At 38.4% G+C, this 14,630-nt stretch overlaps 1 protein-coding gene across 1 annotated transcript in view; it reads right to left on the bottom strand.

Annotated features, from left to right (window-relative positions):
- The window catches only part of BCAS1 (brain enriched myelin associated protein 1), a 117,135-nt gene that overhangs the window by 49,521 nt on the left and 52,984 nt on the right, over nucleotides 1-14,630 (bottom strand). Inside the window, exons 6-8 of the mRNA XM_043980960.1 lie at nucleotides 13,040-13,177; nucleotides 7,797-7,832; nucleotides 7,020-7,229 (exon numbers count right to left, since the gene is read on the bottom strand). Of these exons, the coding sequence (XP_043836895.1) occupies nucleotides 7,020-7,229; nucleotides 7,797-7,832; nucleotides 13,040-13,177 (384 nt within the window). The remainder of the gene's footprint in view (nucleotides 1-7,019; nucleotides 7,230-7,796; nucleotides 7,833-13,039; nucleotides 13,178-14,630) is intronic.

Genomic DNA, 14,630 nt, shown 5'->3' with positions numbered 1-14,630 from the left:
ACAAAGAAATCTGAAAAGACCTTTATTAAATAATGAAAAGCAAAACAAAACAAAATAAACAAACAAACAAAAAAGAAAACCTACATCCAGAAGAACGAAATACACACTGACTAGGACTATAAGAGGGAAAAAGAATGAGAATGAATGGATGAAGATTCCTGATGAGGACTTTGAGGAAGTAACTAAAAAACTGTCATGCTACTTTAAATAATGAAATTAATTAATTTAAATAGAAATAGTTACCAAGTAAGCATAGTTGGTTATGTCAATGTTTAAGTTTACACTTTAAATAAAATATTTTTAAAAACCCTCCTTTGATTCAAATATTCTGATATTTTCACATAATTTTGGGAGTAGCTATTACAAATGTTGTTGATTAAATCTCCAAGCTGGATTCCATTGCAACAACTTCAACAAATATCAATTAAGAACTACTATATGAAGAATGCTTTGCTGGATACAGGGGGAGATTAAATTGGACACAATACCTTCCCTCATAGAGCATAAAATCTAGTAGATCCTCAATGAAAAGATCACTTTTGGAAAAATGTGATGCAATGAACCTCCCTAAGCACTCTTCACCTCAGTAGTTGCTGAAATCTTTAATTAATGGGAATATCCAAGTATAGCTAGAAGAGAAATTTAACCAGCTAAGAATCTACCTACCTGTACTATCATTCAAGGCATACTCCTTCATTTTCTTCTCAGGGGTATCATGAGGGACTTTGTTAAGAACCCTGATGAAAAATAAGATGCTCTACACTATGATCATACTATTATAAACAACCAGTATAGTGGGCCCATCAAAAAATGGTCTAAAGTTTATGTGATGTGACTTCAAACTCATGCTGATTCAATGACTTTTCCAGCTTCCTTTTCTATACAGGCCTTACAAACTATGTTTAAAAATATCATCTAGGATTTGGTTGGGGCTTAACATTTAATACCCCAGGTTGTAGCCTCCAGTCGCCTGGCGTTTCTCTAGGGGCTCTGTTACTATCTCCTTGTCTTTCTTGGTCTTTAATTCTTTCTTAATCATGTTTGTTCTACCCTTCCCAGTTAGAAGATGCACTGAAGACTGTAGCAATGGTGTCTGTGTGTTTACAGACACACTCTTACAGTCACTCCCACAGAGCTAACCTTAAACAATGTTTAAAATGTGGGAACACTTAGATCAATAATCAGTTCCTGTTTTCAGCTTCCTGTTTAGAGAGAAAAAAGAATGTCCTTCATTTGGATGGAAAATGAGATTGCAAGAAATTGTGTCACTTTGTAGAACAAGGGTGTAGTAGAAAGAGTTACCTATAGTCAGTGTGCTTGTAGAGCCAGTCTCTCCTGTCCTAACTGCCCTGACCTAGTTGAGTGACTCTGGGCAAGTCACTGCCTTTCCATTGGACTCAGTTTCCTTATCTATAAGAGAGTTTAATGATTGTTAAGGCCTTTCTCTCATTCATTCCTTAGATCAGCTGGAAATAGAATTTTCTTGGTCCTTAGACCATTCACAGCTCTGCCATCTCTCTATCTCCTGCTGCCACTGAAACATGTACAGAGAATCTTTGATCCCTTTCTGAGATATATGACATTCTTAGAAAATAAGCCTTTAGGGCAGAGGCTGGGCTGTGTGTTTGCTCTCTCATGTCACTAACAGGTTGGGAGAGTTCAATAAGCCATGACAAATAAGGTCCTGTGCTCCCGTAACTTCCTCTCTCTTCCACTTTGGAATCCAAATCATCCAGTTTGGCTGCGTCTATGGACTAAATTAACCAGATAATTGCCAGCTCACTTCTTTTTGTGTTACAGATGCATAGACTTGAATAATAAACATTCTTTACTTGGGTTAGTAACATTCATTTTTTTTTTTTTGATACAGAGTTGCTCTGTTATGTCATTAGTATATATAACTCCCAGGTGAAGGAACTTCCTCTATAAATACAGATCAGCAAACTGTCTGCACCCTATAGTTTTGGAGAATAGTTAATTAGACCACTTAAAATTAATAGACATGCCCAGGATCACATAGACTGAATATTTAGGAGACAGACTTGAATTTTGGTCTTTTGATTTCAAAGTCACATATCTATCCACTATACAATACTGTCATCCCTCCCTTTATCTGTTTGTCTCTCCCCCCTCTCCCCAATTCCCATCTCCTTACCACCCCTCCCCTTCCTTTCCCCTGCCTCATCTCCCATGTCTCTTTGCCTCAATCTCAATCTGAGCCAATTCACACACATGGAAATGATCAAAGGCTATGTACAAACAGTTCTGCAAAGAAGAATGGAAAACTATTAACAGTCATATGAAAGAATGCTCCAAATCATCAACAATATGAGAAAGGCAAATTATGTTTGCCTCCCAGCCAACAAATAGGAAACAATGACAAAAGATGGGGATAGTCAATACTGGTTGAGTTGTAGAAAGACAGGCACTCTAATGAATTGTCAGTGGAGTGAGCCATGAATTAATACAACCATTCTGGAAAGCAATTTGGCATTATGCAAATAAAGTGGCTAAAATGTCCACACCCTTTGACTTTGACATTTTACTGCTAAGTATATACCCCAATGAAATCACTGACAAAGAAAGAAGGGAGGATCCACATACACCAAAATATTTATAGCAGCACTTTTTGTGGTAGCAAAGAACTGGGAACAAAACAGATACTTATCAGTTGGGCAATGGCTAAACAAGTTGTGGTCCATTAACAAAACAAAATATTAATGTGCTATCAGAAATGATGAACATGATGAATACAGAGAAGCATGGACTTACATGAATAGATGCAAAATGTAGTAAGCAGAGGCAGTAAAATTATATATATGTGTATACACACATATATGTATACATACATATGTATATACATGGATAATAACTGCAACAATGTAAATGAAGAGATTACCACAAAATAATAAAAAATGAATGTTGCAAAGTTATGAAGAGAAGTTTGAACCCCCAAAGAAGAAATAAGAAGATACCTCCTTTCAGTCATTTGCATAGGTGTGTGTGTATGTGTGTGTGTGTGTGTGTGTGTGTGTGTGTGTGTGTGTGTATGTGGTTCATTGTTGTGGAAAATTGCATCTAATGTGGATTTTTTTGATGTGTCAATTGTTTTTGTAGATTTCCCCCTCCCTTTTTCTTTTTAAGAAATTCTTTGTTCAAAGGGTTGGGCCTTAGAGAGGGTGGGGCAGAGATACAGGGGAAAATCTAGACAATGTCAAAACAAGAGACATCAATAAAAAATCATTTGTAAAAAGTGTTAAATCTTTCCTAGTGCCCCCTCTAAACCAATATGCATGGCACTAACAGACTAATATTCTTTGTGCTTTACCATGTTAAGCCTCTCCTTTTATCATCTACCATGGTGGTATAGTCTGCTCCATCAAGTCTAGACTACTTATCTCTCTAGGCCTTCCATAATAAAGGACCCTTTACTTTAGCCCTTCTCTGGAGCTATGATATTCTAGATGTGGTAGCTGCTTCTCCTGGGGCAGATGGCAACTTATCCACATCTTTATATCCTACACGATCCTTATTACGGTCTTTCCAAAAATCCTCCACAGTGAAGTTACCAGACATGCTTGGATATCTTCCACAGGTTTGGCATCCTATCTGTCTATGATTTCTTTATGACAGCTCCCTTTCTGTACTTTCCACTATAGTCTCACCCACTTCAACCGCATCTTTCCTCATATTTTTCCCGCTGGCAATGTTCCCTTCTAATTATTCCTCTGTCTACTCAAATTCCACCCATCCTTCCAGGCCTACTCAACATTTCTGCACTCTCTGAAGCTTACCTTGACTACTGAGTTTTCTCTTCTCCAAAGGTCTATAGCATTTAAGTATATAATGTCTCTTTTTACCCCCTAGATGGGCATATCTCATTTCCCAACAATACTGGAAGCTCCAGGAGAGCTGTGCTAAATATTGAGGTTTTTGCATCCTCCACAGCATTTGGCACTCTGATTGTCAGGCTAGAAAGGCTCATTAGGAACTACTGGATTTAGTGCTGAAACAAAGAGAAAGGGACTGTTCCTCTTGCTAGCTTTATTTTAGCCCTCTTTTCCAACTATGTTAGAGTGTGAAATCAGTTTGCTCAGGAGAGTTAGGGGTTATTTATTTTTTCTCATGGTAACTTCTTCAGCAACAGTTAAAAAGCACCTTCCCCCCCCCTTTCAGCTTCACACAGAGACATCTTATAGAATCACAGACTCACAGGTTGCTTGAGCCAAAAAGGAACTTTATGATCATCTTTATGATAGAATCATAAAATGTCTGTCCTGGAATGAGACCGTAGAGATCATGCAGCCCAGCTCCATAATTTTAAAGATGAAGAAATGGAGAATGCCCAGCTTCTTCATCTATAAAATAAGGGGACTGACCTTGATGATCTGTTTTAAGGGCTCTTCAAACTCTTAAAAACCCCATGGCACAGAATGGCTAAAGAAATTGTGGCACATTAATGAAATAGAATACTCCCATGCAATTGGGGATGACAAGAATGAGGCATGCAAAGATATGTGGACAGACTTTTATGAAGTAATGCAAAGTGGAAAAAAAAAACCAGATCTAGCAGAATGGAATATGTTAGATAATGGAGTACATTATGACCATGTTAAAAGAAAAAAGGTGACTAAGAGTGAATGGACAAAGGGACACCCCTCCTCCCTCCATCCTTGAATTTTATGGAGGGCACTTGCAAAGTTTAAGTGGCTTGTTAGAAGTCATATACTTTGTGAATGGCAGAGATGGGAGTGGAATCCAGGTTTCCTGACCCCAAGTCCAGTGTTCTTTCTACTATGCCATACTGAGTCAATGTAGTGTCCTTAGTAATTTTTTAAAAATTCATTTTAAATTTAATTTAATTTTTCACAGGGCAATGAGGGTTAAGTGACTTGCCCAGGGTCACACAACTAGTAAGTGTCAAGTGTCTGAGGCTGCATTTGAATTCAGGTCCTCCTGAATCCAGGGCCAGTGCTTTACCCACTGCGCCACCTAGCTGCCCCCTTAAAAATTCATTTTTTAAATCCCAATTGATAGAACTAGAAGAGAGAAACCTTGGGCATCATTATTAAATATATTTTCCAGGTCTTTTCATCATGTATCCCTAAAAGTGTTCCTGAAGTTGCTTGAAGTTGGTTCAGATGTCTGATTGGTTCAAAGAAAAAAAAATCCTGAATCTTCTAAAAACACCATGTTTGTTTTCTCTTACATGGAATTTTTATTTCCCTTAGACCTGCATTTTTGTAGTTAGTGGAAAGGAACAAAAAACAATCTCTGCAGAGGATTCTGCTTTAGCTAGAAGTTTATCAGAAGGGTCCTCACATTGGTGAGGGTACTTTCAAGTGGAATAGATTTCTTCATTTCATATTCTAAAACTGGGAAAGTATGCAAGAAAACAGAGACAAAACATGGGGCAGAAAGAGAAAGGGGTGGTATTTTTTCCAAAGTGTGTGAGGCTCAGAGTTTAAAAGGTTGAGAACTCTGTGACCATCATTCTACTGAAACTCTAAACATTGCAAACTACAGATAGAAGATACCTTCATAGGAAAAAATGGGGGTATTTGGTGAGAAAGAAGTCTCCCTGATAGGAGAGAATGGGAACAATAGTATCCTTAAGGGTGTTTGGGATCATAGATTATAAACTAGAAAAGAACTCGAAATCATCTATTCCAACCATCTCATTTTACTCTCTGGAATTGAGTTGTGGAGAAGGCAAATGATTTGTCCAAGGTTAAACAGGTGATATGGGGCAGAGAGAGAATCCTGATGGATTCAAACTCAGGTGCTCTAATCCCAAATCTCTTGGACCACACAGCCAATAGTTATTGGTGTCTGTGTCAGAACATAGAGATGGACTGACAAGATCTAAACATTCCCAAATTGGAAAGGGATATTGAAGAGCCCATTACATTCTATTTGTCACCTTCACATCTTATAGAATCTAGACATTCCATTATACAGAATTTCTGGAATCTTAGAGTATCTCGAATTAGAATTTAGAATTCTTTTAGAATTCCAGACAAGGAATTGAAATCGACATCAAAGCCATGTCTCTCCAAACATCAGGTATGTTTGTATTTATCACCTGTATAAAGAGGAATCTGCTCAAACACCTTTCTGGGCTTAGTTGCCAATTAAATATTTAACAGCTTGCTTCTTCTGCCCAACTTCCTTTTGAAATCCCCAAGTACCTTCTGCACTCTATTTTACTGCTTTCAGATGAAGCAGCAATTTAGAAGGCACATCAGTGGCAGTGGTTTCCCTAGCAATGGTAATTATGTGAGAGTGCTCAGAATAACTCCACCCCCTTTCCTTTCACTACTCATACCTGAGGCATCTGCTTCTGGAGGGGAAAAAAAAATAATCCAGACAGCAACTGTTTGAACTTCCACGTAGAGCCAAAGCCAAGGGTGTATTTGCTTTGTTGGTGAGCTGGGTAAACGCCCTGAATTCCCAGTACAAGAATAGAACCTAAACAGCTTCTAATGACTAACCACATCTGGCTGGGAAAAAGACAATCCAAAGAAACTCTAAGGGGATATTCATTGATCCAACGGCTCAGAGTTTACATGGGAAACTAGGAGAGAGCTGGGAGTCAGCAGCTATTCTAATGAGTAGAACTCTGCTAAAAGAAATCACACAGTACTATAACTTTGTATGTTATGTGCAAGAGTGGTTCAAAGAAAGAGAAACCATATCTGTGCACCTCTTTTTATCTCACACAAAACACATGTTTTAACCTGATAGATAATTAACTCTTCTGAGCAATCAGTAAGACACCATCAACTTAAATGCAAGTTCCATCCTGTTGGAGAAATAAAGTATGTCAGCTCACTATTGAATGAGAGTAATAATTTTAAACACACACCACACACACACACACACACACACACACACACACACACACACACACGCGCGCGCGCGCGCTCACAGATTTGGTTTCTAGAAATACATTCCCAACAAGTCAAGCAACAGAATACCTTCAAACCTTGAAAATAGCAAACTAAGACAATACAGACCTTTTTCCAAAATAGCTTGCCCAGGGGAAGAGAAGTGGGAGATTTCTCCTTTGTCCCATTCTTTGCTGATTCTGAGGATGCTGTCGTTTGTTGCTGAGCTGAAGAGTCCAAGCCTTTAGTATTTTTCTGTGTCCCTTGGGCCTCAGGTGATGAAGAGGTGGCTTTGTCTGATTTTGTATTAGCTGAAGAAGCAGGTGACTTTTCAGCACCCTATATATGTTAAAAACAAGCAAGCCCCAAAAGACAAATAGTTGCTCAAAATGATAAAAAAGGAAAAGACTTAAAAGGAACAAAGGTCTATTCTACTTGTGTGCTAATAATTCTTTAGAAGGCATGATGGAGGACCACAAGACTGCAAGATTTCTGAGGGCAAGGGTTGCTTTCCCCCCCTCTGTTTCTACCCTCAAGTTTTATAAATTCTTGCTGATTTGATTTAATCAAGTAATATGCAATTGCTTAAGTTATAGTTTCCTAGGATTTAGAACTAGAAGGAGCCCTACTGATTATCTTGTCTAACTTCTGAATTCTACAAAGAAGAAACTGAGGCCAAGAAAGGTTGAATTATTTGTCCAAGGCCATGTGAATAGTAAGTAGGAGAGGTAGGATTTGAACTCAGGTCTTTGGACTCCAAGTCCAGTGCTTTTTACACTATTAACCTGTGTTGAAAATCAATGCTTGCCAGAAAAGGATGACTGTGGATCAAGACAGCTTCATTTGAATTACCCCCTGGCTATGTCCATTCTGCAACAACTAACTGGTTGTAGAAAATATACTTACTTTGGTATTTGATGTTGATTGAGTTTCTTTTGAAGACTAAAAGCAAAGAAATAGAAAATAAAGTCAGTGTTTTACAAGGCCTCCAACTATCACTCCCTTCTCCCCTCAACATCTTCCCCAACAAGTAGGAAATTCAGGTGACAGAAAAGAGGCAAAGTAGGTATGACTGGGCATAGGGGTATGGATCCAGTCTTAGCTAGTGTGCTCTACTCCTATTCCATTCTCCCCCAAAAACTTTCCTTCAGGGAGAGCAGAACTCTTCTTGATATAGCTCATCTTTCCTACCCTTCTCTGCCACCAAGAAGAAAAAAACTGGCAAAAAGAAGGGGCCCTTTGATATTCTGCTGTTTTCACACCCAGAAAGGTTTTTCCAAATCTTGTTTCGCCCTAGAAGGCAGAGGTTATTAACCTGTGGTTCACTATATATATACCCAAAGGATTTGTGAGTAGTTTTCAGAGGTCTGGAAACTTGGATGGGAAAAAAAAAATCTACATCTTTATTTTTACCAACCTTTCACAGAAATTTAGCATTTTCTTTAATTATTTAAAAACATTATTCTGAGAAAGAATCAATAGGATTCATCAATCTACCAAAAGGTTCAAGGCACAAGAAAGGTTAAAAACTTGTATAGAAGTGAGTAGACTTATGTTTTTCTCTGTCTACATGTCAATAAGTCTGTTACCCAAGCTGAATTGAGGCCTTTTTTCCATATTTAACTGGACAGTCCTGAGGGACAACTACTCTGTGGAACAATCTAAGCCTCCAGAGAGAGAGAGGGAAATCAAAGTCTACTTATGAGTTTTGACAAGAATGATCAAAGTCTTGCTATAAGTTTTAAGGAGTAATCTCCGGCCCCATTTTAAAATGCATAGACCTGCAGAGCACAGGAGAATTAAAGGGGAAAAAGCCGTCTGTATTTCATAGATGGCAGGACAAGATGAGATTGCTAATGATTTTCTGCATTATGCATGTTCCAGCAAGTCTTAGACAATCTGCACAGTTTTAACTTCAAATGGTTATTCACAGAATTAAAGGAGACTGAGGGGGAAATGAACACACATGGCCCAATATTTTCTATTTTAAAACAACAAAACACTAAAAAAAAAGAAAAGATTGGGAGAATGGTTGTTACTGGGGGTTACAATTTCTTAGGAGTGATGAATGCAGGTAGGATAAGGGGGGGGGTAAGAGTGTGTTGCACAAAGAATATGCTTCTCTCTGGAATATTTGGGGAGCCATTTCTACATTATGTGACAGAAGGGTCTGCCAGAGTTGCTGCTCGCTTGTTTGCTAAGGGCTGGAGCACATCAGGTACATAAGCAGGATTTCAAGGAAACAACAATATTCAGTACAATCTGTCCTTCCCACCATGCCATTTAGCAAAAATCATCCTGGGCCTTGCTTTGCCTGGCTGCACAATAATACTCTTGGCAGGAGTTAGCCAAATCATTAGGCTCCCTCCTAGGGTCTTGGAGTGTTGCCTCACATGATCTGGGCAGTACTTGAAGCCCTGGAAAGTAAAAGGATATGATCATAGCATCATAGATTTAGAACTAGAGGACCATAGATCCCAGCCCCTTCATTTTACAGATGAGGCCCTGAGAGATTATGTGACTTATCCAGGGCCACACTGCTAGTGTCTATGGTGGGATATGAACCCATGTCATTCTGATTCTAAGTCTAGTGCCCTACCCACTATTCATACTACCTCTTGGAACAGAGTTAACCCCAAACATGTCATAGTTTTATGCCTCTGATTCACAGATGAAAAAAGGAGATTATATTAGATGATTCATTTTTTAAAAGTGCCTATTCTGTAGGCCAAGGGAAGTGGTGAATACAGAAAGATCCAGTCAATTTGGTAAGAGTTGATCTCATAACCAATAATTCAAACCACAAAAATTTATTTTGGTTTGAATGACCCAGTTTGGCTGCTTTTTGTCCTCAACAGAGGATGTCTACATTGTTCAAAGCAGGTGCATAATTGCCAAACCAGTGCATAACACAGTGCCTGGAACATTATAGGTGTTTAATAAATGTTTGTTGAATTTATTGAATTGAATTGAAACCTTTATTCACTCTAGAAGGTGTCAACAGGCAATCACAATCTCATGAGAACTATGTGAAAACCAGGTTTATTACAAGAGAAATGAACATGCATGGGAGATCCCCTTAACAAAGGACAACTTGAGAATCACTCAGTTATAGTTCTGAATTAAACTCTAATAAACTATTTTAGACAGGCAGGTCAAGGGTCCCAAAGAAACAAGACAAAACCTCCTCTTCCACCTCTACTTTGCCCCACTGTTCCCAGTTTTCATAATCTTTCCTCTCTAGTCCGATATCGGGCACAAGAAGCCCCTCATTTTGCCCCCTCTATTTTTTATCATTCAGGGCTGTTTTGACAGGGCGACCATATCATGGACCACTCTATTCAATGTTTGGGCCATTGATGTTCAGTGAAGGAGGAACATGTTATATATATATATATTCTACTTCCACTTATGGGCACTCTCTCAGGCCACCCAAATGTATTGAACGTAGATACATTGTGCCATGTTACTGGTACTGTTATCTTATTTTCACATTGTGGGGATGATGTTAGTAAGGGACAATGATTACACAAAGACCTGAAAAACAATGAATGTATGAAGAAAATAGTTCCTATGAGACCATTAACAATAATCTTAACATTCTAAGATGAGAAGGTGGCTTCATTGGATCCTATATAGATATGGAAAACTTGCCAAGTAAAAAGTGCTGATATGTTGGTGTGCATTTTCTGACAATAATGCATGTCCTCAGAAAGTTCCCTTCCATCTATTTTATCCATGTTTCAGATGTACTTATAGCTGTACATGTTGTCTTCCTAGAGAGAATGTAAGCAACCTGAGGTCAGAGACTTTTCATTTTTGTCTCCTTATCTTCAGGAGACATATGCTGGCATATGCTAAGTATTTAATAAATGCTTCTTGGTTGACTTATTGATAATGAGTCATGTAGCCATAAGAAAAATGAGTTAAACCACACTTTCTATTTGTGAAAGACTAAATTCTCCTTTTAATCCTTTATAATACCAATACTTCTGTATGACTTAAGAAAAATAACAATGCCTTTATTTTAGTCTGACTAAAAAAAGAATGTCGTAGCCCTCAGAGAGCCCAGAACCATTTATTTCGTCAAAGTTAATAAAGTGTTGGCATTCATAGAGACACTAAGAGAAGCTAAGTGTATATGACCTGCTTAAGAACTTAGCCAAGTCTACATTGCAGCAATAGCTAGCTCTTTGTCTTCCTTAGCCCTTATTATGTGAGAAGTAGAAGACAGTGTTTTAGACTTGAAGCTCTGGGTTGGTCTTGGGGTAAGTGTTTCTCCCTTCTGCCATAATTTGTAAATCTAAGAAAAAAAGGGAAGATCAGAATCATGCCCTTTGTGACACTGTGAAAAGTTTGATGGAAGGACCCATTTACTTGATTTTGATGGGAGTCTTTCCATTTGAATGGGCCATTCCATTAGTGATGATAGACTTCTAACAAGAATAAAATGAAAAGTCTCCAGTGGTCAGGAGGAAGGGTCTCAGAAGCAGCTACAAGCTTCAGAAATCATGCGTTAAGTTGCTGTGTGAAAAGGAATTCAGAGAATTTGGAAAATGCAGTTCTAAAAGACTATGCGTCTCACAAAGTAAAGACTTGTCAAAATGTACATAGTGTAGATGTCCAGAATGGGGCATTTCCTCTCCATCTTCCCAGAGTTTTCCCAGAATTCAGTCTTTTCTCATTTTGCATGTGCATTAGTGGCAGAATATAGTCTACTAGATTATTTGGTACTCCCTCTTCACCCTGAAATGGCATTCTTAAAGTAAGCACTGCATTTGTCCTTATTGAAATACATGGGTGGGCAGGTGAAGGGAGTGGGATAGGGTGAAACTTTATATATATATATATATATATATATATACACACACACACACACATACACATACATACTACATAAATGCATGTGTATATATTATATACTATATGGGTATGTGCCTATATATGTACATATATACATATATTTGAACAAAAGAAAAAACTCTTCAATTATCAAAATTCCTTGCTCACAAAAACATCCCAAGTGGGTGTTGGTCTGGAATGTTCCCATGTGATGAATGATATCATATTTTGCCCGTAGTCAGTCATGAGATGCTGTCTAGTGTACAACTGCTTTTTTTGGGGGGGGGCAGGGGGAGCTCTGAACTACAAATTATAGCATTAGTTTCCAGATCATCCCTGTCCTTTACCAGAACAATATTTCTCTTTAAGGAAATATGCTTAAGATTTCTAAATGTGCTCTCATTTCAAAGGATAAATTCACAATATTGATAGCATGTGTAAATTTCAACTCCATCTCAAAAATATTTCCAAAGAACTCCTTACAGGCATGGCTCCCAGAGCAGGACATTAAGAGAGAGGGCTTTCTGCGTGTGCTCATTGCATTAAGCTGAGCTTGGGGGATATTTTTGACTCATTTCCAAGTATGCTGGAATAATGTAGTTGTAGTGGTTCTCTTGAGCACCCAAGGGCATCACTCTAGCAAACTGGGAAGTTGATACCTGCACACCTGCAGCCTTTTTAGTTTTCTCTATTTTCTAAAGGCCCAGCCTGCTTCTAACAAAGAGGCTACCTTACCCTGCCTTAATTCATTGTTTTTCCTCTTTGTCTGTTGCAGGGTGGTATAAGTTTTGTTAGTAACAAAGTAAAATCATACAGTTATATAGGTTTTCTCGGGTAAGAGACATGACTTTTGGGTTAGGAGAATTATTTCAGAACCCTGCCCTACAGGTGGGAGATACCAGGGAGGGCAGGTTTGTAACCATGCAGGTTTTGGGGCTGTCGTTTAAATTGGCTTCTTAGATTGTAGATTTTTAGACCTGGAAGGGGTTTTAGAGGTAATCTAATGCAGGCCTCTTACTTTATAGACTGGGATACTTAGACCTAGAGAAATTAAATGACTTGCCCAAGGTCATACAGGTAGTAAGTGGCAGAGACATGATTCGAATCCAGGCTCCCTGACTCCAAATCCAGTGTTCTTTCCACTAGACTATACTATCTCATACCGACTTCATTTGTCATTTGACAGTCCCAAACACCTACAGAAACCTCTCCCTTTGCCAAGGTAGATTTTGGTCCATGGATGACCAGAATCCATATCATCCATTGCAGGCCAGGGTTCTGCTTTTCTCTAGCAACAAGATACAGACCTTATGCCTAAAGAATTTTCTAAAGGCATAGCCTAGCCGGGGGCTCTCTGTATTCTTTTTCTTGGCTCCTTTGGCCTGGACTTCTCCTGTTGTCTTCTGACCGGCTGGTCCATCATGAACCTTCTCAGTTTTCGATCCCTTTCAGGTGATAGTAGTCACAGTTGAGTAGTTTTTGACTTTATTTTACATTATCCACTTTCTTTTCATTATTAATTAATTGCATGCTAAGATAGTCACACACCTGTCAATGGATATTGTTCCCAAATGCCCATCCCAGTAATATCTGAATGTTTAATGATGGATGATGATTCTCCTGTAAGAGCATGACTTACTCCATGGAAATTTAGGCACACCCAAATTCTCAGCTGGGTGAGAAGGCCTTTGTTAAGTGTGAACTCAGTCAGTAATGACAATCAAAATGCATTTAGAGAGTGTCCACACCCCATTAGCCATCCAGATGAAAAGAAAAAAATAGAGTGCCTCAAGCAGATAGCTTCAGGTGACTATATCTTATGTCACACAATGGATCCCAGTGATTAACCAAATTTCTTAATTCTTTATCTCAAAATATTAGCAGCCCAAAGAGAATAATAGCAATAAAAAATATCCAATCCCAGTGATTTTAAACACTGGAAGGCACCAAAATATCTTTTCCCCACATAGGCATTGAATACATAAGTGAAAGGAAAGGATTTTGGAACCACAAGATAATAGGATCATTTCTATTTAGGGGTGGAAGGGATGGACAAGTGTCTCTAGCATGGGTGGTAATTTCATTTCATAATGGCAAAACCAGACTACTCAAGAGGCTAAATGTTAATGAAACTTCTTTCATGAACTAATCTACTCTGGCTAAGTTAAGGAAGATATAAAGCTGAAATTACTAAGTAATGGTCACTCTCATTGCCAGCCTGACTAACAGTATTGTCCCATGCCAATGTTGTATGTGTTTCTGGGTTGATGAATATTCTATACATAATATTTAATGACAATGATGATAGCTGACATTTCATCATAAGACTTGCCTAGCAAACAGCTGTTTGTCAATATGTCAATTACAGTGGCAAGACCAAATACTTCCCAGAAGTCTGGCTGCACTTTTCAATTAAAAAAGTCCTTTAAAAGACTTTGAAACAAGGTCTTAAAAGGGTTATTATGATGGTTGTGAAACCATGCTCATAAATGTTCCTCCTGTTAGGCCACAAAGCTTCAAATGATGCCAGAGGGAGCTATGTCCAAGTCAGTGGGGAGGAATATTGAGATCTTATCATTTCCAGAGATAACTCTGATATTTTAATTCTAGGATAGGAGCAGAGTCCAAATGAAGCAGAGTCTTGAGAGTGCATTAGGCTAAACCCACTCATGCAAAATATTCCCAAACAATACAGAGCATGGGGAAATAGGAAGTACTTTGTGTGACATTGCCCTGAGCCCTGCTTGCAGTATGGCAAACACATAATAAAGACAATCCGTTTAGGTTCCTTAAATAGACAAATTCAAGAATAAAGACATAAACTGTAAGTCAAAGGAACATAATTCTGAGTTGCAAGAGATTCTGTGAGACTCAGGGGAGGAGGGAGGAGCATGTGGA

The sequence above is a fragment of the Dromiciops gliroides genome, chromosome 2, assembly GCF_019393635.1.
Source record: "Dromiciops gliroides isolate mDroGli1 chromosome 2, mDroGli1.pri, whole genome shotgun sequence".
Taxonomy (NCBI): Eukaryota; Metazoa; Chordata; class Mammalia; order Microbiotheria; family Microbiotheriidae; genus Dromiciops; species Dromiciops gliroides.
Note: the sequence above shows the minus strand (reverse complement) of the source record. Positions and strands in the feature narration are given on the sequence as shown.